General features: G+C 34.6%; 1 protein-coding gene and 2 pseudogenes across 1 annotated transcript; 1 reads left to right on the forward strand and 2 right to left on the reverse strand.

The window, feature by feature from the left end:
- Positions 1–859: 859 nt before the first annotated feature.
- On the forward strand, positions 860–1811 carry LOC102535390 (olfactory receptor 8U3-like; annotated as a pseudogene).
- A 3303-nt stretch (positions 1812–5114) lies between these two features.
- On the reverse strand, positions 5115–6110 carry LOC140694368 (olfactory receptor 5AL1-like). Its single transcript, XM_072957632.1, has one exon. It carries the CDS (start codon positions 6108–6110, stop codon positions 5115–5117), a length of 996 nt encoding a protein of 331 aa, XP_072813733.1.
- A 4607-nt stretch (positions 6111–10717) lies between these two features.
- On the reverse strand, positions 10718–11678 carry LOC140694550 (olfactory receptor 8U9-like; annotated as a pseudogene).
- Between the last annotated feature and the right edge of the window lie 15695 nt (positions 11679–27373).

Here is a 27373-nt window from a genome sequence, read left to right on the forward strand (position 1 = left end):
TTCATCAAGAACTCTACCCACCTGTATATGTTTCCATAGAAGTTTGATTACAACTGGCTGTTCTTTAGGATATGTTGCTAAAAATGAAATCTACTAGAACAAGTCTTTGGGTATCACAAGCCCTTGAAATATATTGACACATATTTATGGGGAAAGGGGTTTATCTACATGAAGTTTAGAATAAGTTATCTAATAAAAAACTTAACGTTAACTCTTTGGGCAACAAACTTCAAAGTGTGGTTAATTTTGAATTGGAAAGCAAAACATGTCTCCTTAATTTTTATGCAGATAAATTTGCATGTTTTCCCAGACTTCTTGTTAATTTCCTTTTAGCTTCTACATCATCCAGTCCTTACTCTGTAAGGGAAGGGATGCAAGAAAGTGAGTCAGTCACAGATCACTCTGAAAATTTTTAAAACTGTTGGAACGTGCACAAAAATGAAAAACTGGGCAATATAAATTTGCTTTTATTTATAAATTATGTATTTTTATGCTGTGCTGCCGTATTTATATGTGCATAGAAAACTTAGGGGCACCAAAACCACTGAAATATTACTGGTAGCTGTCTCAAGTGCTTTCTTTCAGATAATATTTAAGTTTAACCAACATTCTTCTGTAGTTTCTAAAATCACAAAACAAAATAATGCTTAAGAGTTGTATTCTGAGAGTGAAGATCTCTTTCCCTGGGGCAAGAATGGCATGTCGTTGGAGAGCTAAGGTGTACTTTTTGCCCACAAGGTAACAAAATTCAAGGCTAGAAGATGCTAGTGATCACCTCCCCCAACACTGGCACAGGCCATAAAAAATACCATTCTTGCTCTTCACCTTATAGCAAAATCTGAAGCCTTCATCAAACTCAATGGCTGAAGATAATGCCACCCATGTCACTGAATTCATTCTCAGTGGAATTACAGACTGGCTGGAGCTTCAGGCCCCATGCTTTGTGGGTTTTCAGTCATTTACCTGGTCACAGTGCTGGGCAACCTTGGCTTGATATCCTTGATCAGGATGGATGCTTGGCTCCAGACAACGATGTACTACTTCCTCAGTCACTTGGCCTTTGTTGACCTTTGTTACTCCTCTGCTATCACTCCCAAGATGATGGTGAATTTTATTGTGGAACACAATATGATTTCTTTCCATGCTTGTGCAATACAACTGTGCTTTTTTCTCACCTTCATGATCACGGAGTGTTTCCTTTTAGCCTCCGTGGCCTATGATCGCTATGTGGCCATCTGTAGACCTCTGCATTACTCCACACTGATGTCAGAGGGTCTGCATTCAACTAGTGGTGGTTCCATACATATACAGCTTTCTGGTCACCCTCTTCCATACCATTATCACCTTCCACCTAACTTACTATGGCCCCAATGCTATTAATCATTTCTACTGTGATGACCTCCCTCTCTTGGCTCTGTTCTGCTCAGACACACACATGAGGGAAGTTCTGATCTTTGCCTTTGCTGGCTTTGATATGATCTGCTCCTCTTCCATTGTCCTCACCTCCTACATCTTTATCACTGCTGCCATCCTGAAGATTCACTCTACCCAGGGGTGACACAAGGCCATTTCTACCTGTGGCTCCCACGTGGTGGCTGTCATTGACTTTTATGGCACGCTGATATTCATGTACCTACAGCCCAGATCCAGCCACTCCCTGGACACAGACAACATGGTATTCTACATGGTGGTGATCCCCATGTTGAACCCCTTAATCTACAGCCTAAGAAACAAAGAAGTGAGAGACACCTTTCAAGAAAGCCTTGGAGAAAGGCTGTGAAACTGTAAAGATGTTAAAATTAAGAAAATAATAGTAATAATAGCTTATTAAATACAAGAAGGTAAATGAATCAAGTTTTCTCTTTCTGACATTTCTTGTAATTCTTTCCCAATCAACTGGAAATGTGGCTTTGATATTATCTACCAGGTCCCTGGCCAATTCTGGAAAGTCAGTTTGATTCCAAGTCCTGTTCAGGCCACCATAGCCTTTAGAGAGCAGTGAAATTATGTTTGAATAGAAACACAAACATGGTCTCAAATATACATACATGTATCCCAAGCAAGGGCATCACTGTGTCTTTGTTAGAACTGAGGACTCTGGAACGAAGACTGCCTAAATTTGAATTGTGTCTTCTTCCTTTTTTGACTGTGCAGCTTTGGGCAATGAATCTGAACTCTGTGACTCTCTTTCCATTTTTGGAAAATAAATAAGACCCAACTCATTGTTTGGTTTTAAAGACTAAACAGATTAATATTTATAAAACACTTATAGCAATATCCTGTGATAATAAATGCTATGTAATTGTTTGCTATATAAGTGTTTGTTATGTATAACTAAAAAATAATTCATTGAGCTCTCAAAAATTTACTTCTTTAAGTAAGAAGGAAAAGCCTGATTAGGTTTCTATTACCTGCTGGGCACTGAATCAAGTAGTGTTACTTATTACAATAAAACAAATCTCAGAGTTGGGTAAGATTTCACCTCTGGGTTTCATAAATTCTGTAAGGTTACATAATTAGTAATATGAAAATTCTAAATGCAAATGCAAGCCTTTCTGAATTTTGTTTTCTTAACCACTATGAGTATTATAGATTATCTGGACTTAAAAATGTCATTATTGGATTTTTTAAAATATAAGTGGAAGAACATGGTTTATAAGAAACTGTGTTTTAAAATAAATAATTGATGCATTTGCATATTGTTCAAATAGAAATAACCTTTGTTTATAATATCATTTATTCAATCACCCTTATAGGATCATGATATGAAAATATTAGTGATTTGACATGCTTTAATTATTTTGACACTTCATACAAATAGTTAAATTAGTCACTTAGTATTATCTTATTATTTTACCATTTTAGAAGGAGATGCTTACAGTTACAGTCACTATATAAAATGCTGTTTGAAGTCTGCAGTACAAGGAGATTACTTCTTCTTCTGAGACTAATTTGTCAATAACTCATTTATGCTGCCATGAGGTGCTTTTCAAATCTTGTCACTTGAATGAATTCTCAACGTTTTAAAACAGTTTTGACAGAGAAACATGGTACTTCTATTTACCATACTGTGTCTTGTGAGTGTATATGTATATAGACAGCTATCCACACACATCCTATCACATATCACATACAAGGCCCACAGGCGCAGCAAAGCCAGACTCTCTTAGAGGTAAAGAAGTTCAGACCTACAGAATCTTAATGCCTCACTGAGGAACACCAGTTTTCTGGAATTTCATTTTATCTTTTTCCTTCATAGTATTTATAACAGCAATGTTTAAACACTAATTGAATCGATGTTTCCACATCTTTACACAATTTTAAAAACTAAGAAAAAATGGGCGATTCACAAGATGTCATCCAAAAACTAGGTTTAAGTTAATCTTTCAATTAGAAATAAGTTGAAAGGTATGTGAGCCTGAATCTGGCACTACAAATGGGCCCTTCATGTTGTACTGGACTCTGGAGAAGAAAGTAAAGGGAAAAGGTGACCATGGATGTGGCAGAGGCTCTCCACCTGCATCATCTCTTCACTTATTTTGTGAAAACTGAGATTTAACAAAATTAAACACAAATCTTGTGTTTTTTCCCTAGTTTTTAGCTACATGTTCACTAATAAATTACATAAATTGTTTTGGATCTCTTTATTTTTAAAATATCTATCTCAGTAGGTTGTTATAAATAATTAACTGAGACTGTCCATTTAAAGCATTTCATTCAGCACCAGACACACAGAAAGACATTCAGTAGATGGTAGCTTTATTTTTACTTTGAAAAGTTTGAAACTAAATAAATGCATAATTTATTAAGGCAATTTTACTAAATGTAACAAAAGCAGCTTAATATTTTTTCAAGAAAAAAATACGCTTATTTTAATAGCAGAAATGAAGGACTCAAAAATTCAGTTTAAAATATGTTCATAAATAGATAAACAACAAGTTTATACTGTATAACACAGGGAACTACATACAATATCTTGTAGTAACTTATGGTGAAATAGAATATGAAAACAAATATGTGTATGTTCATATATGACTGAAGTGTAGTGTTGTACACCAGAAATTGACACATTGTAAGCTGACTGTACTTCAATAAAAATACATTAAAAATATGTTTATAAACACACACAAAAAGAAATTAAAAATAATTAAATTGCTTTAAAGATTACAATAAAATAACTTGTTAGCTTTTATATTTTCATTTTGTTGATTCTAAAATAAAGCATATAATATTGTCAACTGTTTCTGAAAAAAAAAAAAGACTACTACCTGAAACCAAATAAAAGAGATCATTGACACAATAACAATGCTTTAAATAATTAATATTGCTCTTTTGGTGTGAGTCAACATATGTGAAGTGCTTGCTCTTTGCTAGGAGCTGTGTGATGCCTTTTATATTTGTAGGCTTATTTAACCTTCACAATTAGTCCAAGACAAAGGGAATTATTACCTCCTTTTGCTGATGAAGAAACTAAGAAACAGAACTGTGAAATAATTTACCCAAGATAACAGCTATTACTTGGAAAAGCTAAAATTGTTAGCCAAACTGTGTGAATGAAGATCCACGTTCCTAATCACACACTTATATAGAACAGGTTATGATTTAAAATGGTGTGAAATGGCTCCAATGAACTAAACTGACACAGCATAAGTGTCACCAAGTGTTCAATGTCAGGCTACCCTTGTAGCTGAGTTGCAGGAAGTGGAATGCTAGGAAGGGTGTCTAGAATGTTAAAACCAAATATCCCTGCTCTTAAGCATCAACATGCTTTCAAGATTACCTGCACAGCACGCTTGAAACATAAGATACCAGATGTTGATTTACCATTTCAGTACAATGCAGATTTCTCAATAGATGACACAGAATTCAGATAAAGCCTCTCTTTTCCAATACTGCTTCTTTAATGAGGAAGAGGATTTTGTGGTCAAACAGGATTAAGATCTCTCTCTGTCTCTCTCTTTTTTTTCTCTTCCCTTTTATAATTCAGTAACTCAAAATTTACAAAATGTGTTTCACGTGGAAATCACTAAGAATGAAACAGTGGGTGAGACATATTCTGAGTGGATCTGAGCACTGGAAGTGACAAAGTTGGTTCATTTATCAGCATGGTGACTCTAAATAAGCCACAATTCCTTGTCTTCTGATGCCTCCCTGTCCAATGATTTTTCTGTTACTTGACAGCCAAACAACTTCTCTGTAATTCTTTTCAGTGCACTTTTTACTTCCTGATTCCTCAAGCTATAGATCAATGGGTTCAATGTGGGAACCACCACCACATAAAACACCGAAGCAAACTTATCTGTGTTCAGAGAATGGCTTGACTTGGGCAGTAGGTACATTAAAATGATTGTCCCATAAAATATGGTGATGGAGGTCAGGTGGGAAGCACAGGTGGAAAAGGCTTTCTGTCTTCCTTCAGCAGAATGGATCCTCAGGATGGCAAGGAGGATGAAGACATAGGAAATGATCATGACCAGTAGAGAGCAGAGAGTATTGAACCCAGCGATGACTAACAACATCAGCTCTTTGACCTGAGTGTCAGAACAGGCCAGAGCAACCAGGAGCACATCATCACAGTAGAAGTGATTGACCATATTGGAGCCACAAAAAGACAACTGGAATGTTGCCACTGTCTGTACAAGACCCACACTGAACCCATAAACATACGTGCTAGTGATGATTCCGTTACAGAGTTTTTTAGGCATGAGAATGACATAGAGTAAAGGGCTGCAAATGGCCACATACCTATCATATGCCACGATTGAGAGCAAATACTGCTCACAAACTACAAATGTGATGAAACAGCACACCTGAAGGGTGCATGAATAAAATGTTATGCTTTTAAAATCACATAGGAAATTCACCAAGGTGTTGGGGTTGACAGAGGATGTAAAAGAAAAATCAACAAAATCCAGATGGCTGAGAAAAAAATACATGGGTATGTGAAGCTGAGGACTGACTTGTATTAGCACAATCAAACCAAGATTACCCACAACACTAGCTAAACAGATTACTAGGAATACACCAAAGAAAATGGCTTGAAGCTCTGGATTATCTGTAAGTCCCAAGGGGATAAAGTCAGACACTGTTGAATAATTGCTTTTTGGCATGGTACAGATTTTTAAATATTTTTACAATAAAACCCCCCAGAGTACATATTCTGTTTATTCCTGTCTCCCTTGGCAATAATCAAGCAGATATTAGAAGCTGGTTCTGACCCAACATGATCTTATGATGGATGTGTTCCGAGGAGAATCTTCACATTAGCTCTGGCAATGGAAATAAAAGCAAAAATCAACAAGTGGGACCTAATTAAACTTATAAGCTTTTTCACAGAAAAAGAAACCTCAAACACAAAGAAAAGACAATATTTGCAAAGAATGTGACTGACAAGGGCTTAACTTCCAGAATGTAAAAACAGCTCATGCAACAACAATAAAAGAAACAACCCAATCAAAAAATGGGCAGAAGACCTAAACAGACATTTCTGCAATGTAGACATACAGATGGCTAATAGGCCTGTGAAAAAATGCTCAATATCTTTAATCATCAGAGAAATGCAAAAGAAAACTCTAATAAGGTATTACCTCACATCTGTCAGAATGGCCATCATTACAGTGTCCACAAATGATAAATGTTGGAGAGACTGTGGACACTGTTGGTGGGAATGTAGATTGGTGAAGCCACTATGGAAAACAGTATACAGATTTCTTAAAAAACTAAAAATAGGCTTACCATATGATCGAACAATCCCACCCCTGGGCATATATGCGAAGAAAACTCAAGTTCAAAGGTATGCATGCACCCCAGTGTTCAAAGCAGCATTATTTACAAGGGCCAAGTCAAGACATGGAAGCAAACTAAATGTCCATTGACAGATGACTGGATAAAGAAAATGTGGTATACGTATATACAATGGAATACTACTCAGCCATTAAAAAGAATGAAATAATGTCATTCAAAACAACATGGATGGACCTAGAGATTATCACATTAAATGAAGCAAGTCAGAGAAAGACAAATAGCATATGATACGACTTATATGTGGAATCTTAAAAAATGAGGCAAATGAACTTATTTGCAAAACAGAGACAGACTCATAGACATAGAAAACAAACGTGGTTATGGGGATGGGAAGGAGAGTGGAGAGATAAATTAGGAGTTTGGAGTTAGAAGATACTAACTACTATGTATAAAACAGATAAAACAAGGTCCTACTGTATAGCACAGGGAAATATTCAAAATCTTGTAATAAACTATGATGGAAAAGAATCTGAAAAATAATATGTATATATATATACACACACACACATATATATATGACTGAATCACTATGCTGCACAACAGAAATTAACACAGTGTTTTAAATCAACTACACTTCAATTAAAAAAAATAACAATATATCGTCTTAGATTCTTGACCTTGGGATCAGGGACACTGCCATCATTCCACTTGCAAGTCTCACTCCCATGGCTCTATTTGAAAAAATGATTTAAATGGCAATAGATCAAACGCTAAATACCTAAAATTAATTTTTTTAATGACCATAATTTTCTGCCCTTTCTTTCACCTCATTTATAACACTTCAAATTTTTACTCACTGCACTGGTATAGTTAAATGAAAGTCAGTGGTATTATAAGTAAAATAATACAAAATAATTTTGGTAGAGGATACATATACATGTGATTATACTGTATGCTAGACCAGCACTTTAAATTAATGATGTCTCTCCCTACACTATATTAATATATATATATAATGAGTGTCTTTTCCCAACATACTTACTAGTTACAAAGGAGAAAATTTAATTAAACATGAAATGACTAGCCAATAATAAGGTTTCCATCAGACTGATCAAATTAAATGATAGATGATACCCACTGTTGGTAAAGGCATGGGAACGTGGCATGGGCTTACACATCCAATAGAGGCGTAATTGCTTTCATCTTTCTGGAGGGCAGTGTAAGAGTAAGCATCAAAACTGTTTAAAATAGCCCTGCCACTTGCTATAATGACTTTAACTCTAGGAACTTAGGAAAGTCATGAAAGTATGCAAGTGCCTGAATTGTTCTGTTTACTTACTCCAAAAAAGGAAATTGTCTAGATATATTCTAATAGTTGTTTAGATCTTACATGGCTCTTCAGTAAAATAGTAAATGGTAACTTTAAAAGCTGAAATAGGTCTACATTTATTGATATTGAAAAGCGTTCATGATATAATCAAGTTTTAAAAGCAGCATGCTAAACAGGTTATACAGTGATAAATAATTCCTGCATATCACATCACATGTAATGACCTAGGGATATGTATGCAAACAGAAAAATGCTCATATTGTATGTGTCAAATGTTACCTGTTGTTCTATCTGTGAGGTGATACTGTGGTCCTTCCTTCCTTCCTATTCCTCTTAATCAGTCTTCATGGTCTGTGCTGTGCTCTCTGTCCACACACTTGATGTCAGTGTCTTATGTATATTTCCATCTTGCATTCCATGTGTATGAATAGTGACAACTTAAGTTTTCATATTGTTATTGCTATAACTTGTACTTATCTAGTGCCCATATGAATGTTTGAAGTATTCTGAATTATTTACCACTAAAATGAACTTCATAATCTCATCTCTTGGGGGGAAATGTCTCATTGTGATATGTTTCTTAGGTAGATTCATAGGTTAAGAAATTTGAACTACTTGGCTAATTGAAAGCAGTCTTTCTCAAAAAGGACAAAATCAATTAACAAAATCATATTTCAGGGAAAAATCATGACAAATTTTTTCTTTTATATTAATAGTTTTGTAGCATATCTTCAGTGTTAACCTGAAATTCTTAAATTTTACTGTAGATAGATTTCTAAATGTTTATCATATTCAAATAAGTAGTAGGAAATCTGAAAACTATTAATTCAAAAATCTTTTACTCTTAAATGTTTTTATCCAATGTCTTTTTTGATCTTATGACAATAAAATTAGCAGTTGATATTATTTTCACCTTCTTACTGATGAAGAAACTAAGGTACACAGAACTGAAAAAAATTGCCAGAGATCTTTTTTTGACCCAGGAAATGTCAGACCCAGCAGGCTTTTAGATGCCAAGCAATCTAGGCCCTTTCCTAGAGGAGCTGTGATGCAGTGGTTGCTCCAGCCTGCCAAGACAGGAGGTCAAGGACAGTAATGGCAGGCGGCCAGTATCTAGAAGACAGATTCAAAACCTGCTGCAGGTGCTTTGTGAGAAAACTGGGAGCAAATGAAATGGTCCAATAGTAGGCAAATGTGTTTAAATAAACAATGAAAAAATTAATGTTTGAGAACTATGGATTAAGCTAGCCCTGTGTTCTATGAGCAATGAGTATATGTATTAAATTTCCCCCTCTAGCTGTTAGTAGCAGCTTTCTAGTTTTTGTCATTAAGCATTCAAATGGCATATATATATTAATACACATATGTATTAAAATGGTATGCATGAGTTGCAAACTCAAAATCTTTTTCTGTGTAACTGAAAATTATGAAATTATTACACTTATTTGAAATGCATACATGCTCATCTCTATCTCTGCCTCTCCATCTGTGTATCTACCTGTCCATATCACAGTTACCAGTTATGTAGGATAACCCCCATTTATAAATTGCTCCCTCAAGTTTATTAGTAGAGTTGGGACAAGAACTGAGGTCTTCAGACTCAGAGAAGGAAGGGAAAAGATAGGCATGCACCTGCCATTTATTATTACCTTTTGCATGTTGTTTAAGAGTTTAAAAGTCTCCAAATTCTGTAGCATTGTCCTTATTTAATTGGTAACTAACCTCGTGAGAACCCACACCTTGTACATCGCCATCCTTGGACTACAAGGTGCATGTTCTTCTCATGAGGATGCATTGCCTAATGGGTTCATTGTGTTCTAAGGAGCTATTCCTTTCCCAGCAATGACCAACTTACCCAAGGTCTGCCCAGTATAACTGCATATAATCCTTGCTGCTGGCAAGATGATCTATAATGTTTCAATTATTCTGAGTGTGTTTATTTAGAATGCATGATACCTCTGGGATTCTATCTTGAATTACATTATTATTATTATTAAATTTTAAACAGTTGGAAAAAATATAATGAGGTCTCATAGGCTTTAAAAAAAAGAGCAATTCACTTGAGAATCAGTCTTTAGAGACCAAACCAGACTTTAGGTCATGTTAAATCAGTGAAATTGAAAAGGTTAGGATATAATATTGTTCTCTTGAATAAAGAGAATTTGTTAAATATATCAAATGGAACAAATTTATAATGTTGTATTTTTTGTAGAAACTAGCACATCAGGAAAAAATATTTGTGCTATGCATCTTTGGTTTTCACATGGGGTATTGTTAATACAGCTGAAGAATTCTGAACTGGGAATGTTGGACGGGTGGAGAGGCTGAACTTTTGTCCTATACTAGTTATATAAACATATAATAGCTTTTCATGCAATTCTTCATTTGAGAAACAGGAAAATTGGCATAAATTCCTATAGACCAGATAATTAATTATTTTAAATGCATTTTCATTTGAAAAGTAAGAGAATGGGCATAACTTCTTATGGTTACTCTTATGTCTGAAATCTCATTCTAAGTAAAAAATCTATAGAAAATTTTATTGTACAGTGAACAGATTCATAGAAATCTCATATTAGGAGGAGGCATTCTAATTTTTTTAAGAGAAAAAAGCGAAGGAAATTCCCTTTTTATTTATTCAAGTCACTTTCTTAACTTCATGAACATAAAAGCCTGGTTTCTACCGATGATCACTTTTTTTCAAGGCATCCTTCACCTCCTTGTTCCTAAGGCTGTAGATTAAAGGGTTCAGCATGGGAATGATCACCATGTAGAAGACAGAGGCCATCTTGTCTGTGTCCAGGGAATGGTGAGAGCTTGGCTGTAAGTATATGAAGATGAGAGACCCGTAGAATATGGTGACTGCCAGCATGTGGGAGCTACACATGGAGAAAGCCTTGCATCTCCCCTCAGCTGAGCACATCCTCAGGATGGCAGAGATGATGTACAAGTAGGAGACAAAGACAACCAGAAGGGAGGAAATGAACTTGATACCAGCACAAACAAAGATCCACAGCTGCTTGGTGTGAGAGTCTGAGTACGTCAGCCTGAGGAGAGGCATGTCATCACAGTAGAAATGGTTATGGATGTTGGAGTGGCAATAGGAGAGGCGAAAGGTGAGGATGGTATGGAACAGGGTGATCAGGAAGCTGTAGCTGTAGGGGGCAGCCACAAGCTGGATGCAGATTCTTGGAGACATCACAACTGTTTAGAGGAGAGTGTTACAAATGGCCACGTAGAGGTCATAGGCCATGGAAGCCAGGAGCAAACACTCAGCTGTCATGCAAGCCAGGAAACAGCCTAATTGAGCAGCACATGCATTGAAGGAGATCATGTTCTGTTGGTACAAGAAGTTCCCAAGCATCTTGGGTGTGATGACAGAAGCATAACAGAAATCAACAAAAGTCAGGTTGCTAAGAAAGAAGTACATTGGTGTGTTGAGTCTTGCATCCATTCTAATGACCAGGATCAGACCCAGGTTGCCTACTACTGTGAAGAGGTAGATGGATAAGAACAGCACAAAGAGGTGCATCTTCACCTCCTGACAATCCGTGAGGCACACGAGAATGAACTCTGTCACCTGTGTGCGGTTGATCTGGGTCATGCATCTTCAATATGTCTGGATGAAGAGAGGAGAAAATAAATCTAGCTTAATCAAATAAAATTTAAATTGTAATACCCTTTAAAGCCATTTAATTGTTAGCAGGAAAATGCTAATATTAAAATTATTAGCATCCTTGAAGCCTGGGGGTGGGACAAAGATCAAAAAGAAATCTTTAGTAGCAAAGGCACATTTCTTTCCCAAAGTCAATTGTATTTAAAGTTAAGAGCCGTGGGATATGATTCAGTCCACACTGGCTCTCTTTTCAAAGCTCTTGACTTTATATTATTTGAATTTTACCATCAATTTTTCAAAATTTTGAACTATTGTTTTTTTCAAAAAAGAATCCTAACATTGAGAACATAAAGGAAATTGAATCTTCTGCAGTGATATTACCCAGACAGACTTGCCCATGTGATACAAACTCAACATTGCTTCAATGCTATATTCATCTGTTGTATACCATTACTTATTGCAAAGAAGTCACCATACATTACTACAGATTCTTCATAATTGTGTTAATGCAAATGCTGGAAATACATAACTTTATGAAAGATGCTATAGCATGCTTTGCAGGCTGTTTATTTACTTTGTTTCTTATATGCCCATTCTACAGATGGAGAAAGAACTCTGAAAGATTATGCACCAGGAGTATGCTCAGACAGCCAGTCTCTAGCACAGCTGGGATTCAAACTTGTATTTTTCTGAAGCAGCAACCCACCCACTATTAAATTCTCAATACTCTGGATTTATTCTGTTGGTGCATTGCCTAGATTTCGCCAAGCGTTTGTTAATACAATGTTTCACAGACATCTTTCTATGTAAAACATCAACTGAACTATTCAAATTCAATGAAAACCTTCAAATTTTGAAAACATTTTGCTTAGTTAAAATAAAAGTGATATTTACTTTCTAATAAAATTATATCAATGTACATGGCTCCAAACTGAAAACATACAGATTTGGATTGTTTTTATATTAAGTTTCATGTTTTTACTGTACTATTTTTGTGAAAGAATTTCAATCTAAAATGAAACTGGAGGATAGAAAGTGGAAAATCTCACACATATGCCCAAGGGCAAACAGAAGGTAAGGACTGGTGGGGAGTGACAGGCTGATATCTTGTAAATGCCTGATGTACCGAACACCAAAATTTATCCAAGAATCTCTCCACATCCTTGAGCCCATAAACTTGCTGCTTGGACTTGTGAAAAACTCAGAAACAGCCAGAGCAAAGTGAGTGAATAGTAACTGGTAGAAGTTTTCCATGAACATATCAAGGATGGTCTCTGTTTTGTTTTTTTTTAATTTAAGATTTTGTAGAATGCACCCAGATATGCTTGTTTTAACTGACTCTGATTGAACTCCCCCTTGTTTATACCCACTCCATAAATACAGCTTACCCTAAACCCTCAATGGATTTGTTTGTAGCTTGCTAGAGTTTTATGTTTCCCAAATTACAGCTCAAACTATTCCCAAACCAACCCATTTTGTATGAATTATGCTTACCTCGGTTTCTCTCTCTTTTTTAAGTTGACATTTGAAATGAATTATCTTCATTAATTTTACCTATCCTTTTTGTCTGTTGTTCATAATTGAAATATAAAAATCAATATAAGCTTCAATTTAAGACAGAATAAGATAATTATAAATGAGTTTTGTTTATTGCAATACATTTTCTTGTAAGTATATCCCATAATGTCTCATATCATATTTATCTCTCTTTCTCCACAAAAAATTTAAAAACAGTTTTAAGAAAACATATATTGCTCTGCACATGTTAGAAATTAGACTTGCAGAATCATCAGCCAATGCATTCTGATTCTTTCTACTCATGCTACATTAGAAGCATTTATTTTATCATGTTGATAATGATCTTTTATATCAAACAGCAGAAGGGCATACCATTAAAAAATATGAGACTAGAGTTTGAATCATTGTGATGTTATGTACTAGTGAGTGTGTTTCTTAGTGAAATTACTCAGGCTTCTTGGTTTGTTTACTGAAAGAAACAACAGAGGCACACTCCTTCTTGGAAAATAAATGTAAAATTTCCATTTAAACTCACTTATACTGTTGTATTTATGAGAAGGAAATACTATGGAATTTCTGTAATGAACACTTGCTTTTCAAATGACAGGTAACTATTGAAAAGTATCATTTCATTGATATGTGTACCAAGTGGGATACAGTGGAAAGAACCAAGAATAAAACTGGGAGACCTATATTTAAATGGCTCCATCACCCTCTAGTCACAGTAATTTTAGCATGTCAAAAATTCCTTTGTCCCTCAGTTTCTCAATCTGTAAATGGTGCTATTTTATATCTAAAAAATACAAACATTAAGATAAAATAATGTGTCTGCACATTGCCTACATGAATAGATTTTAAAATAGAAAATATTATGTTAAAATTGTTGCCCTGATCTAGTAAAATGTAGATGTAGGGTGAAGTCAGAGTAATCACTTTTAAAATTCACTAGTAGCGAGGTAGGCAGTACTTATTGTTCAGTGTAAGATACTAGAACATGAAAATTACACAACAAGACCCAGACAGTCCTTATCTGTTGGATGCAGACATCTGTATTTAAAGATTTATATGCAATATATATGTTAAATTAAAGACATAGAAGAGTGTCTCATTTTTATTTTTAGCTCTTCAAATATAGTCTCAACAAAGAATAAATTAACAAAGGAATATATAGCCTACCTGATACATTTTCTTATGTCAGGAAACAGATGTAAGGATACATCAGGAGAAGATAGATGTTCTTCATAAAGCATGGACATCAAAATCAAAAATAATTTTTAGCTGTGTCTTTGTGCAAGTGTCTACAACTTTCTATGGGAAGAGGACAATCTCTGATGCTATTGATCATTACGTGAGATGAGTAGGTCATGGGAGTATTTAAAAGCTTAGTTAGTGGTCCCACAATATATAAATTCCATTTTGAAATAATCAAGCAACTGTTTGATTAGGAATTTGGCTTACAAGGCCCATAATACCAGCTAAGACTCCCCTGTTCAGCAGCTATAAGAACTTCAATATGCCATTTTATCTTATCTTAAAGGTGGCACATGCAAATGAATGCAAATGTATTTGAAAGTATATTATATATGATCTTTTAGCATCTAACCCATGATATTTTGTCTTAAACTTCCATTTACATCTTTTCTCTTCTGCCACAGCCAACACACATTGATCTAATTAGAATAATTGTTTTGTGGTCCTCGGTTACAATAAGAAGACTGTACATGCATCCCTGCTTCATATGTTCTTTTTCCTGTGCTCATGTCTACCAGGTGAGTGGAGAATGAAGGGTTGGAGGAAAAACTCCTATTTATCCTTCAAGGTCTATCAAAATCCCATCATTCCTGTAAAGATCTCCCTAAATTCCAATTCCCATGCTCTGTTACCTATCAGTTTTCATTTTTGCATTCTGGAAACATTTTATGGATAAATTATTTGCACATCATTTGTGGTTTCCATCTGATTCCATATTTGTTTTTTGGAGAGACTGTAGACTCCATGGGTAGAAACCATGACTTTTTGATTCATTTCCTGATGTAGCCCCTTCTAGATGCTTGGCAATGGGGAATTAAAGGTTAATTTTGGTAATAAAATTTCAATTTATTTCTCCTGCTCATAATTAATGTTCTTTAGTTATTTCAAATATATTAAGGGATGTAGTGATGACAATTATAAGGTGCTCACCTCTCATTCTGGGTAAAATGACTAACTTTTGCAAAAATGAAAACAGTTTAGACATAGTTTACAATATAATCAATTAAGTGCCTGACTTGTCCAAATGATTGAATAGATTCTATTTTAGAGATCTCAAATTTTTACTCCAAACTAATAAAATGTATATCATATAATAACACCTACTTATACAGCTGAAATAAAATTAGAAGAAACACTCTTTGCCCTCATTTCTAAAATGTCACCCAAAAAGTTTTATTTTAAAATCTATTCTATTCTAGTTGATTTTAAAAATTCAGATTTTTGTCACAATTTTTAAAAACAATCTTTAAAACTACCTGGGTAGAAGGTATTCCTATTTCTTCTCCGAGTGGGTTTGTGCAGCAGTGAACTGCAGGGTTTTATCAATGACCTACCCCAAGGAATCTTACTGAGGGTCTGATGTAAGATCATCAGGAAAGTTACAGACCACACCCCAGAGGGAGCCCACAGCCTGCTGGAGATCAATCAGCATTGCTCTCCTGTTTGAGGAACCGCCCTAGCATCTCCTCATTTTTGAGCTGCTATCATTTACTGATTGCTGTCATAATTGTTCATAATGTTTTTGCTCAAAAACAGGATTTAAATCTATCCTTATAAAAGATAAGAATCTTTCCAACAGCATATCTTTCAAAGAACTAAATATCTAACTCTTCCAAGGATCTATTTCTGAACATGTTGAGACAAGACCCTCTTTGGCTTACTCTTTGAAATGCTTATGAAATATTAATTTCCTCTTTCAGGTTATCTCTGTCCTTTATTCCTTAATTTCCTTGGTGACCCCATCTAAACAGCAGTCTTCCAGATTGATTTCTTAGCCAATCTGTGTCCATAGCAAGGGTGTTCAGAAAGAATATTATTTTAAAACATATTAAGAAACAATGCATCTGCTATGAACTCAACTGTATCCTCCTGAAATTCACAGGTTGAAGCCCTCCCCTCCACTGTGATGGTGTTTGCAGATGGGCCTTTGAGTACCTCCCAGAGGAGGTTAGGGTTAGATGAGGTCATGAGAATGGGACCCTCATGATGGAATTAGTGCCCTTATAAGGAAAAACACTAGTATTCCCTCTCTCTCTCTCTCGCTCATTCTACACTCCCCTCCTATCCCCCCACCCCCACCACATGCACTCACACAGAAGAGGTCACATGATCACACAGTCAGGTAGCAGCCATCTGCAATCCAGGAAGAGAGCGTCTACAAATAACCAGATTGTCCAGAATTTTGATCTTCGACTTTCTGCCTCCTGAGCCATGAGAAAATAAATTTCTGTTGGTAAAAGCCTCCCAGTTTTTTAAAATAGTATTTTGTTATGGCAGTTCAAACTAACAAAAACAGCATCTTTAAAGAAATAAAATAATCCTCAGTACTGAAAAGGGTTTTATTGGGTTGGTGGGGTGAGGGGGAGGAAAGGAATTATGGAATTATTTTTCTTTTTCCAATATAGTACATTTTCTGTTGTCTTAGTAATTGAGGAGGTCCAGCATTTAATTGAAGGTACACTAGATACTTCAGATATATCTCTGAGAAATTTCAAATAGAGAGAAGGTGAAAAACACAAATTAACTTATATGTAGTGAATTAAACACATAAGTGAGAGGATCAGTAAGGCATTTGATGCAAACTCTAGGGTCCAAAGCAAGGGGAAGTTTGCATCCCTAGGGATTGTGGATTTGATGATGGATAAGCAAACGGTAGTGAATATGGTTTGTGAGGAAACAGCAGGGGACTTATCTGCTTCATATACTGACTTTGAATATACAATTTACTGTGTAGTTTTCTATGTGGCACTGGGCTTCAATATAATGGCTGTGGGAGGGTCGTTGTGTTAGTGTGTGACACTGTACATGATGCATTAACACAAGCAGTTCACTGAACAGGAAGAAGCAGCAAATCCTTACATTGCACAGCTTGGCATGATAGCAATTTGTCAGTGTAAATCAGGATATGTGTACTAGCATGAAATATGCTTAAGATAAGTAATTATTCTGTGAATACACAGTAATTAATGTTGTTTTAAATGGGCAAACATACTTAATATAGATGGAAAAAAGCCCTGGTTTTGTTTATGTCTTGTTATAAAATGGCATGGTTTGTATTTGGTATAGGGATGTTGGAAAATTAACTAAAAATCTTCTATATAAAGTCATGCATACAAATAAATTAGTTTGAATTTGAATGACAACATAGTGGAGTTATTAACCACAAATTGTTAGGATTGTGTTTTTATAATGTTATTTCAACATGCGTTTTTTTATATATCATCAAAGGCTCTTCCCAGAGAATGTTTTATTTTCTCATTTCTTAAACTTTAGGAGAAAGAGTCCAATTCAGTTGATCAAAGCTTTGGGGAGGGGACAGTTCTTGACTGGGAAATACATTCAGGGAGTTTTTAAGATGAAGTAACCGTTCTGCATGTTACCTAAGTTACCTGACTCTATGCATTTTTATCATAAAATTCATAGAACTGAATACTGCAGGGGCAAATTTAAAATGCAAATTAATAAAAAGTTAACTAGATTGTTAGCCAATACCAGTGGCTGGCAGAATGCCGGCCACACTATGGCAAATGTATTTAATTCTGTTATCGATGTATGACATAGCTACACTCAAGTTGGGGGATTTACTGACCTAAATAATTTGGAAAATTGTGTTTTTATTAGAAAGTGTAAAACTATAGGCAAAAGAAACTGAATACAAACTTTACATTCTAGTTTGTAAATTTCTTTCGTGGGAGAGTTCAAGTTAATTCTTGAATTACTGTACATATGTGTTAAGTTTGAACAAATAATTAAACATCTTTTAAGTGGACCAGGTTTCTCACTGTTGGAGAGGAACTTTACAGATAAGTATGCAATTGAAGCTAGAGTGAATACTGTGGCCCTGGATTAGGGTAGGAGTGATATCAGAATAAATTCAGATTTATCCTTATGTATAAATATATATACTTATATACATATATATACACATATACATGTATATACACACACACACACACATGCATAATACATGAATATGGATGTGGATATGTATATGTGCATAGTGTTCTCTTCAATTCTTCCCTGGGAAACATTCCTCAACATTGTCTTTTTCACTTGTATAAAGAAAGTTTGGGAGTCTCCCTAACCCCCCACGCAGCAGATCTTCATTTGAAAGCCCAGGAAAAGCTGAAAGAAGTTTTCATTGCATCTCCAGTGAGAAAGTACCATTGGGACTCATTTATTTCACATTCCTTTTTGAGTTGTCACCAGAGAGTGATTGGTAAGAACCTGGGAATTGAGCCTCTATAAATAAACTAAATGTGTTAATATAGTTATTTAGAAACTTCTTTGTATTGGGAATAAATTATGACAAAAATTATGACAAATGGGGATCATAGAAACCTTAGATCCCCAAACATGTCTTTAAAATTAACCTCATTTCAATAACATATTTTTAATCAGAACTTCACAGCAATTTTCACAATTTCATGTTTTCCCTAGCAGCATTATTAAAGAAAATTTATCCTTAAGAGTTTGAAAAGAATAACATTTTCTAACCAGTGTTGGCTGTCCAGATCTCAAATTTTCCAAGAGACAAAATTTATTTTTTTAATCTTAGATTTTACAATTTTCAGTCCATAGTGGACTTTAGATCCTCATGAGTGATACTGCACTTAATAAAACTTACAATTGCTGATAAAAATGGACATGAATGTTATAAGGAATGGAGGAGATTTAGTCATGGTTCAGGAGTAACACCTAGTGAGAGGGATTTCCCTTGGCAAAGTAGAATTCCTAGGATGCTTATGAGAAGTTGAAAACCAGAAAATTACTGAACAGCATGGGATCATAGGTCATATTGAATCCCACCATTTTCAGACAGTGCTTTAAAAATAAGCTGGTTTTCTGGTGATGACTCAAGTGGTTTCTGAGTCATCTGAAGTCAGTTTTGTAGAAAATGTGTTAAGAACAGCAACTGGACAGAGATTTGTGTCTATCACCTCATTCTACCAGAGTAAATGTAGCTTTTATTGTTTATTGTTATTAACATTAAGAATTCATTTTTGAGCAAAATAATTCTGTAAAAAATTAAAGCCATATACCTAACACAATCCCATTATTCTACTGATGAGAAAATGCACACCTTAAAAGGGAAACAGTAAATTTCCAATAGTAATTCAGCTAGTGGTTCTATCGTTAAGTCAAGTCCATACCACCCAACATCCACATCTATTCATTTGTCTTCATTCTCCCTCAGAAAAAGGATCCAGAATTTTGTGATTAAGAACAAACTAGGTCTGATTAGATATTCTAAAGAATTCTTCAGACTTTTTTCCAAGTTTTGTGTTTTAAACTTTTAAGCCAATTTTGTGGTAGGAAGAGGTGCTGAAAGTACTCAAGTAAGATTCAGCAGGCTAAGAAATGTTGATAAATGCCAAACAATTTTAATGTTTCAAAATATGTTTATTGTCAAAATGACATGGCTTGCTGGAAAATTACACAAATAATGTAGTGTATAGAAATTATAATACCAAGTTGAGTTCACTCAAAAGGAGACACTGAGTCAATGATTTGTGTAACTGTGATTTATTAGGAATTGCACCCAAAATAGTTATTGGGATGAGAGGTGGGACCTAAAAAAAGAAGTAAGCCAAGGAATGGTGTAGTGTCAACATCCCACGATAGAAATTTTGGTCAGATTCCATGGAATATTTCTGGGAAAATTGTAAGTTAAACCTCAGAATTCCTCTGAGTGAGCAAAGGAGACTGAGTATTTATAGCTGACCCTATACAACTCCTAAACCATAAATGCATGAGTTAATCTGTGCATAACTTAGAGTCAGTCCTCCTTATCAGCAGTTCCTCTGCATTCCCCAGTTCAACCAACCACAGACCTTGTAGTACTGCTGTATTTACTATTGGAAAATATCCATGTGTAAGTGAACCCATGTAGTTTAAACCTGCATTGTTCAAGGGTCCACTGTATACTTCTGCACATGTGTCAGTCATTGACAAAGGGCTGTCTCCCATGGGATATAAATTTCCAGTAACTTCTGCCTGGCATGCAGGCATTACCACTTCAGGTAACCTGAAGCAGTTCTCCAACAAAGAGATGTAGGCATTGCCTCTTAAGAGGGGAAATGCACCAGGAGCTGCATACAAATATGTTAAAGAGGTCTTTTGAGGTAGTAGTTTTCAGAGTGCAGTACTTGACAAGCAGCATGAAGAAAACTTGGTATTGGTTTGCAAACTTGAGAGCTTCTTGGGTGAAATCTAAAACCACCTATATAAGAAGGGAAAGGAGAGACCAAAGAAAGAGGCAGGTCACCCCAGATTGGTTGGTGGCAATTTTAATAAGCAAAGGAATGTGTATATGAGACTTGACTTCAGGTGGCCAAGAAATTCATCAAGTTGTGTACATTAAAGAGGTACAGCATTTTGTAGGTCAATCACATTCATCAAACCTCAAGAAATAGGTTTGAAAAAAGATATATATCATAAATGCCTGAACTGTCAGACTTTTTGAAATATTTTCTCTCTTGAAAAAGAATACAATTTTTAAAAAAGGAAAACTGTTCTCCAGTGAGGAAAGGGAATGAAGCAACAATATAAAAGAATTGAAGCCATAAATACAACAATAACTCCTAACATTACTGAGCATTTTTTATTCATTTGCTTCTGAATCCAAACATCATTCTTCCCCTTAATTTCTTTGAATCATACCTTTATTCATTTCTTTCCTACTCATGACAAGGGATGTTCAAGATTCAGTTAAATTACTTGTCCCTCACCTCTGGATCTACAATTCCAATAATAAGAAAGAGACAAAGAGCTGTAACAAAACATAGGGACAAGATAACTGTAGACTGTAGGAAGCAGTGTCAGTAAATTATACACAAAGATGCATAAGAATAACCTGGGAGAAATATTTCAAACAGGATATTGAGAGAAGGCCTTTCTGAAAGGTGACATTTGAACTGAAACCTAAAGGACAGAAAGGAACCTACTATTGAATAAACCACAGGGCGAACATTCCAGGATTCCAGGCACGAATGTATTTCTTGAAGATGCTGCTCTAGGGTAAAAAGTAACTAAGTTTTGGAGTTTTTTCTTGCTTGTTTGCTTTTCAGGAGAAATTTAATGGATGCCAGTGTGACTGGAATAATAATGAGGAAATGCAGAATTAGTAGAATCAGATGATGTGGGTCACAATAAATATTTGAATTTTATTCTAAGTGAAATGCAAGGCATTGGTAAATTTTAAGGTAAGTGAAAAATATGATCAGCTTTCCATTTTAAAACAATAACTATTTCTATTATGAAAATAATGAATTAAATGATTGGAAAGGGATAGAAATTATGAGCAAAATTTTTAGAACAATTTAAGCAGTTGCTTTAGGAAACCTGGTGAGAAAATTTGTGATATATAGTTATATTCTCAAAAAGGAACATCATGTAAATTTTGGGCAATTGTGTACCCAGTTTTCTTTCACAGGTTATTTTTGTGAAATACACATTTTTTCATTTTAAATAATATTACAGAAATAAAACTGTGATATAAATAATAGCAAAAATCTATTGTTTCAGTAGTGATATAATTTATTTAAATACAGAAGACCTAAGGACGCCAATTCTAATTTTGAAACATAAATAGCTGGATGATATTTAATGATGTGTTGTCTCCAAAAATGTTATAAATCTTGGAAATAAGCTTTACTTTAAGTAGCATATTACTTAATCATTCATAATGCCCATTGTCTTCCAAAATGAAAGTGAATTGGCTCAGTTTAAGGTATAGTTTTGGATCTTTTAAATGTTATTTCTACAGAAATAAAATAAATATTTTCTTCCCACCTCTAATAGAAAATCTGCTTTAGCTTCTTAAAATTTCTGTGGCAGTGAAGGTTGATGGGGCCTCATAAACCACTGAGAGCCCAACTCTGAAGCACAGGAGACTCTAGCATCCACAAATTGTCTTCTGCATCCTTTGGGAAGATGTCTTTTGGGATTGGCTCCTTAACAAGATCTCCCTGTAGGAGTTCAGCCAGACACCCCTGCAGTCTTATTTTGTGGCAGGCTGACCTACATTACTGAAGGGACCTCAACTCCATATATCAGATTGAAGTGTATTTGTAGAGGTAACTCATTTGCAATCAGAGATTTGTTATTGCAAAAATTGCAGTATTGAAAAGCGAGAGACCATTGGGCTAACGGTGAAATTGTAACAAACTCCATCTATAAATTATATTTATATTACGCCACTATCTCTAGTGGGTTTTTTCCCACTTTTACTTCAAAGACACAAGATCCGTACAGTAATTATTTTAAGAAATTGGATAGAGTGGATGTTAAAAGGAAGATGTGGGGAGAGGGTAGAGCTCAGTGGTAGAGCACATGCTTAGTGTGCAAGAGGTCCAGGGTTCATTCCCCAGCACCTCCATTAAATTAAATTAAAAAACCTAATTACCACTCCCCCCACCCCCCCCAGAAAAGGAGGATGTGTCCTCCGAAAAACAATCCTCAGTGATAAAAATATTATTTTAATATTTTCTTTATGATTATATTTCAGGTGAGCAAAGGCAGAAGATGACTCCTAGAGAGGAATCAAAACAATCTTTAAAAATAAAGCCTTTGTGTCATGTCTATAAATTTCCAGTCACACAAATATATTTTTTAAAGACTAACTGTTTTAGATACATATTCTTGTGTGCTTAAAGACTTACAGAATAGTGTAGGAAGAAAACTGGCCTGAAGAAATTCTCTTCTTTGGTGCTTAAATTCTCTTTGCAACAATATTTATTTTTTTGTTATAAGATTTTCCCCTGCAGGCCTTAAATTTAAAGCTGGAAGTTGAAGTATACAGTGAAATGCCATTTATATAGGGTATACATGCATGCACATGGAACAGTGGTTTATACTTTTCAAGAACACAAGAAAACAGATTCACCTTGAATACACTGGGATGGTTACCTCATGGAGGTAGTGGGGACTGAATAAAGAAATAAAGATGGGAAATGTATTCGTTTTCTTGGACTGCCATAACCAAACACCACAGACTTGGTGGCTTAAACAACAGAAATATATTTCCTCAGTTCTGGAGTCTAGAAGTCCCGGATCAAGAGGATAGCACATTTGGGTTCTTCTGTGAGGCCTCTCTCCCTGGCTTGCAGATAAATGATCAATCATTATTGGATTAGGGCTCACGTTGACAACCCATGTGAACTAATTACTCCTTTAAAGGCCTTGACCCCAAATACACTTACATTCTGAGATACTTAGTCTTCAACATATGAATTCTGGTGGGACAAAATTTAGCCCAGAACAAATTGGAATGAAAAATAAATAATAAAAGAGAGGGGCTTTGCCTGGCCTAAAAGTGATAAGGCATCATGACCTGAGGGACGTACTTATTCTGGGCACCTTGCTCTAGGTTTCAAAACACTTGAAAACATGCACATCTCCAGTGGGCAGAAAATGGCTCCTTGAAATCTGCTCTGCAGAAGTAATACAAATTATTAGAATCTATAAAAATCTTCACAAGTATTCTTAGTATGGAGGAATGCTGGACATATGTATATGGTTTGGCAGTTTATTAAACTAGAAGCTGAACCTAGTTACCAATATGGTACTTTGTACTTGATAATCTAGTATTTTTCACTTTACCCACACTAGTTGGTGGAGAAATAGTATTTCAGTGTTATTGTAATTTCATTTCTCTGATGACTAAGGATGTTAAATCTTTTTGTTTTTTTTTAACATTATTTATTGATTTATAATCATTTTACAATGTTGTGTCAAATTCCAGTGTTCAGTACAATTTTTCAGTCATTCATGGACATATACACTCATTGTCACATTTTTTTCTCTGTGATTTATCATAACATTTTGTGTATATTTCCCTGTGCTATACAGTGTAATCTTGTTTATCTATTCTACAATTTTGAAATCCCAGTCTATCAACCTTTTTGAATGTGTTTACTTACCATTCATATCTCTTCTGTGAAGTGTTTTTTTCAGGTCTCTTCCTCCATCTTTTTAGATTGTCTTTTAGTCATTAACTTATAAAGGACATTTGTGTGTATCTTGGAGCCCATTGACTTACTTTTGTTTCTTGGCTGATAATCAATTGAATACACACATGTGCACATCTTTTGGACTCTAAACTCTGTTCCATTCCTCTCTGTATCTATTTCTATCATATATTTCTCTACTTTGATTATTATAAATTTATAGTCTTGAAATCGGCCATGTAAGTTCTTTCACTTTGTTCTTCTTTGAAATTGTTTCAGCTGTTCTGGGTCTTCTCTCTGCTAAATGGAAACAGACATAAAAGCCAGACATGACCAACCTTGACTTTATGCCTTGAGTGTAGGTCCAGATTTGCCTGCTCACTTCAAGAGTGGTCACCTTTAGTAGCAGTTATTAAATTATTTTAATATTAAAATTGATTTTGAACTTAAAATTAAGTCTCATTGAAAGGTATACTTTGGTCTAAATACTGTAGAGTTAACTTAAGGGATGAGTCACTCAGAGGGTGAGGATAAAATATTAAAAAGAGATAATTTTTCCTTTTGGAGACATCTCTTCCCAACACCTTGAAGTCAGAATGATTTCCTGTTACATGTGGGAAACTTGAAGTGTTTGAGAAAGTTCCTTCAAGAAAGAGTATACTTTGCTGTCTTAATAGAGGAATAATTAGATAGGAATTGAGGAAATCATTCCAGAGTCAGGAAACCAATCACAAGGACTTTTAGAAATAACTAGGGGTTGAGTGAATGCAATTGAGTCAGTAGGGCCTTAAATTATTGCCATTTAAAAATTAATATAAATATATTCCAATTTCCTAACTAAAAGCTTTTGCTGCATCAAGCCATTAATTACATATGTGGTGAATATAAACATAAGAACATGAGAAGTTTTACCTGAGGAAGAGGTGTGAGTGGACAGATATGAAGGGACTTTTACATACGTTGGAAGCATTATTTCTAAGCTATTCATCATTATAATTATGATGAAATATGTGCTTTGTGGTAATTAAGACTATGACCTTAGTGAAGTTTAAAAAGAAGGGAACATTTTAGAACCATTCACATTGTATCTACAATATATAATAGCTGCTGTTACTCACCTATTATCACCACTTTGCAATTTTATCATCACACAATGAAAACGATATGTTAGTAAATATTAGTATCCCTTCTTGAATTTTTTTTTAAATCATGGAAGAACAATCACAGTGCATAATACTTTTCCTTAGTGCTTTTTTTTATTCAAATTATTATGCAAATTTGTAAACCATTTACCCAGCAACACATAGAATGTGGAAGAACCCTTATGAATTTATTTTAGAAATAAAAAGCAATCATATATCATGTTATAAGCACAAAGCTATTTATTACAACATTTTTAGTAGTGGCAAAAGAAATAAAAACTTGCAAACAACCAAGTGTCCATCAGTTAAAGAATGGTCAAATATAAAGTAATTAATCTGGACTCCACTGTTGTATGCTGGTGTTAAAAATGAAAAAACAAAAATTAATCTTTATTGGCCAAGAAAAATACCAATGATGAATTCTCAAGTTAGAAAAGTAAGTTGTAGAGAATATAATGTATTAGGGTTTTTTAAAAGTTCTTTCTGTATGAATGATACTGCAGAATGCTATTAATATTAATTAACTGTATTTGTATATTGTATAAAGTAATGGAAATGCTGTAATTTGGTAAAGAAATAAATGTGACCAAAAAAGTATTTGCAGTATAATATAAAATATTACTCTAGAAAATAAAATTTATTTATAACAGTAAATACGCTTAGGGACAGGATTGAAAACTACCATGGTAAACAAAATTGATATTTTTGGAGACTGCAATTTTGTATTTCTTTTCTTTTGCTTAATTTATGTTTTATATCTTTTCTATTTAAATTTTAAAATATTTTCCAGCTTTATAGAGATTATAATTGATAAATAAAATTTGTATGTATTTCCAGTGTGCAATATGATATTCTGATATATGTATATAAAGGTAATGTGATTATTATAATTAGCTAATTAACATATCCTTTACCTCACATAGATAATTCTTTATTTCTTTTGTGGTGAAAACACTTAAGATGAACTCTCAATAAAGTAAACCACAGTATATTAAAAAAGGGACAAAATTAACAAATTGCATAGATCTGGGATAAAGAGACCCTAGTTCATATTTTGATTTACTTCCCCACAATTTTCTCTTTAAATGCTGACATAGATTGAAGCAAGAATGACTGGGGTAGTGTATATATTTTAAAAACTTTAAAAAGACCACCTCAAACAACAAAGAGAACACTAAGATGTATGGAATCCGTTTATTTGTTGAGTAAGTACACAATCGGAATAAAGTGTTGTTAGCAGAGTCCATTCAAAATATTGGCTCTGTGTATATACAAACCCATGAAGAAGACAAAATAGATGTGACAAAAGTGCAATTAACACCAGAGTGTGCCAGTCATCTCTAATCTTAGTTATCACTGCTAAAGATTTTCAAAAGATTGATGTCATTTTAGTAAATGACCAGAAAACTTAATTTTCTTGTGTTTGCGAATTTTAACTTGTTTGTTGGGAGGCTATAAACCAAAGTTAGCTATAGTGTGATGGTCTATGGGAGACCCAGAGTTAGCCAAAATTTTTCTCATGGTTCTTAATTAAAAAAAAATTCCCAAATGCTCATTCCATCCTTGACATTAAAACATTTGAATGCAATCAGATTGAAAATTCCATTCTGAAGTTCACGCTTTGTTTCTTCTTCAGCTCAGATTCTTGAAGCAGCTTGTTCATGTTGTGTTGTAATCAGAGATTTTGTTACTTTCTTGCCTCTTGTCTGACCTACGCACTTTTCATGGTCTAATTTTATTTAACTTACAGTGACTGCTATAACATACACATTACTAATTTTCTGGTTAATGGTAGTCCATGTTGACTATTTAAGGCTTTTTC

Source organism: Vicugna pacos, unplaced genomic scaffold (genome assembly GCF_048564905.1).
Source record: "Vicugna pacos unplaced genomic scaffold, VicPac4 scaffold_21, whole genome shotgun sequence".
In the NCBI taxonomy this organism is placed as follows: Eukaryota; Metazoa; Chordata; class Mammalia; order Artiodactyla; family Camelidae; genus Vicugna; species Vicugna pacos.

Coding starts and splice junctions, on each gene's coding strand:
- LOC140694368 (XM_072957632.1), bottom strand. CDS start 6,110: ATGCCAAAAAGCAATTATTCAACAGTGTCTGACTTTATCCCCTTGGGA.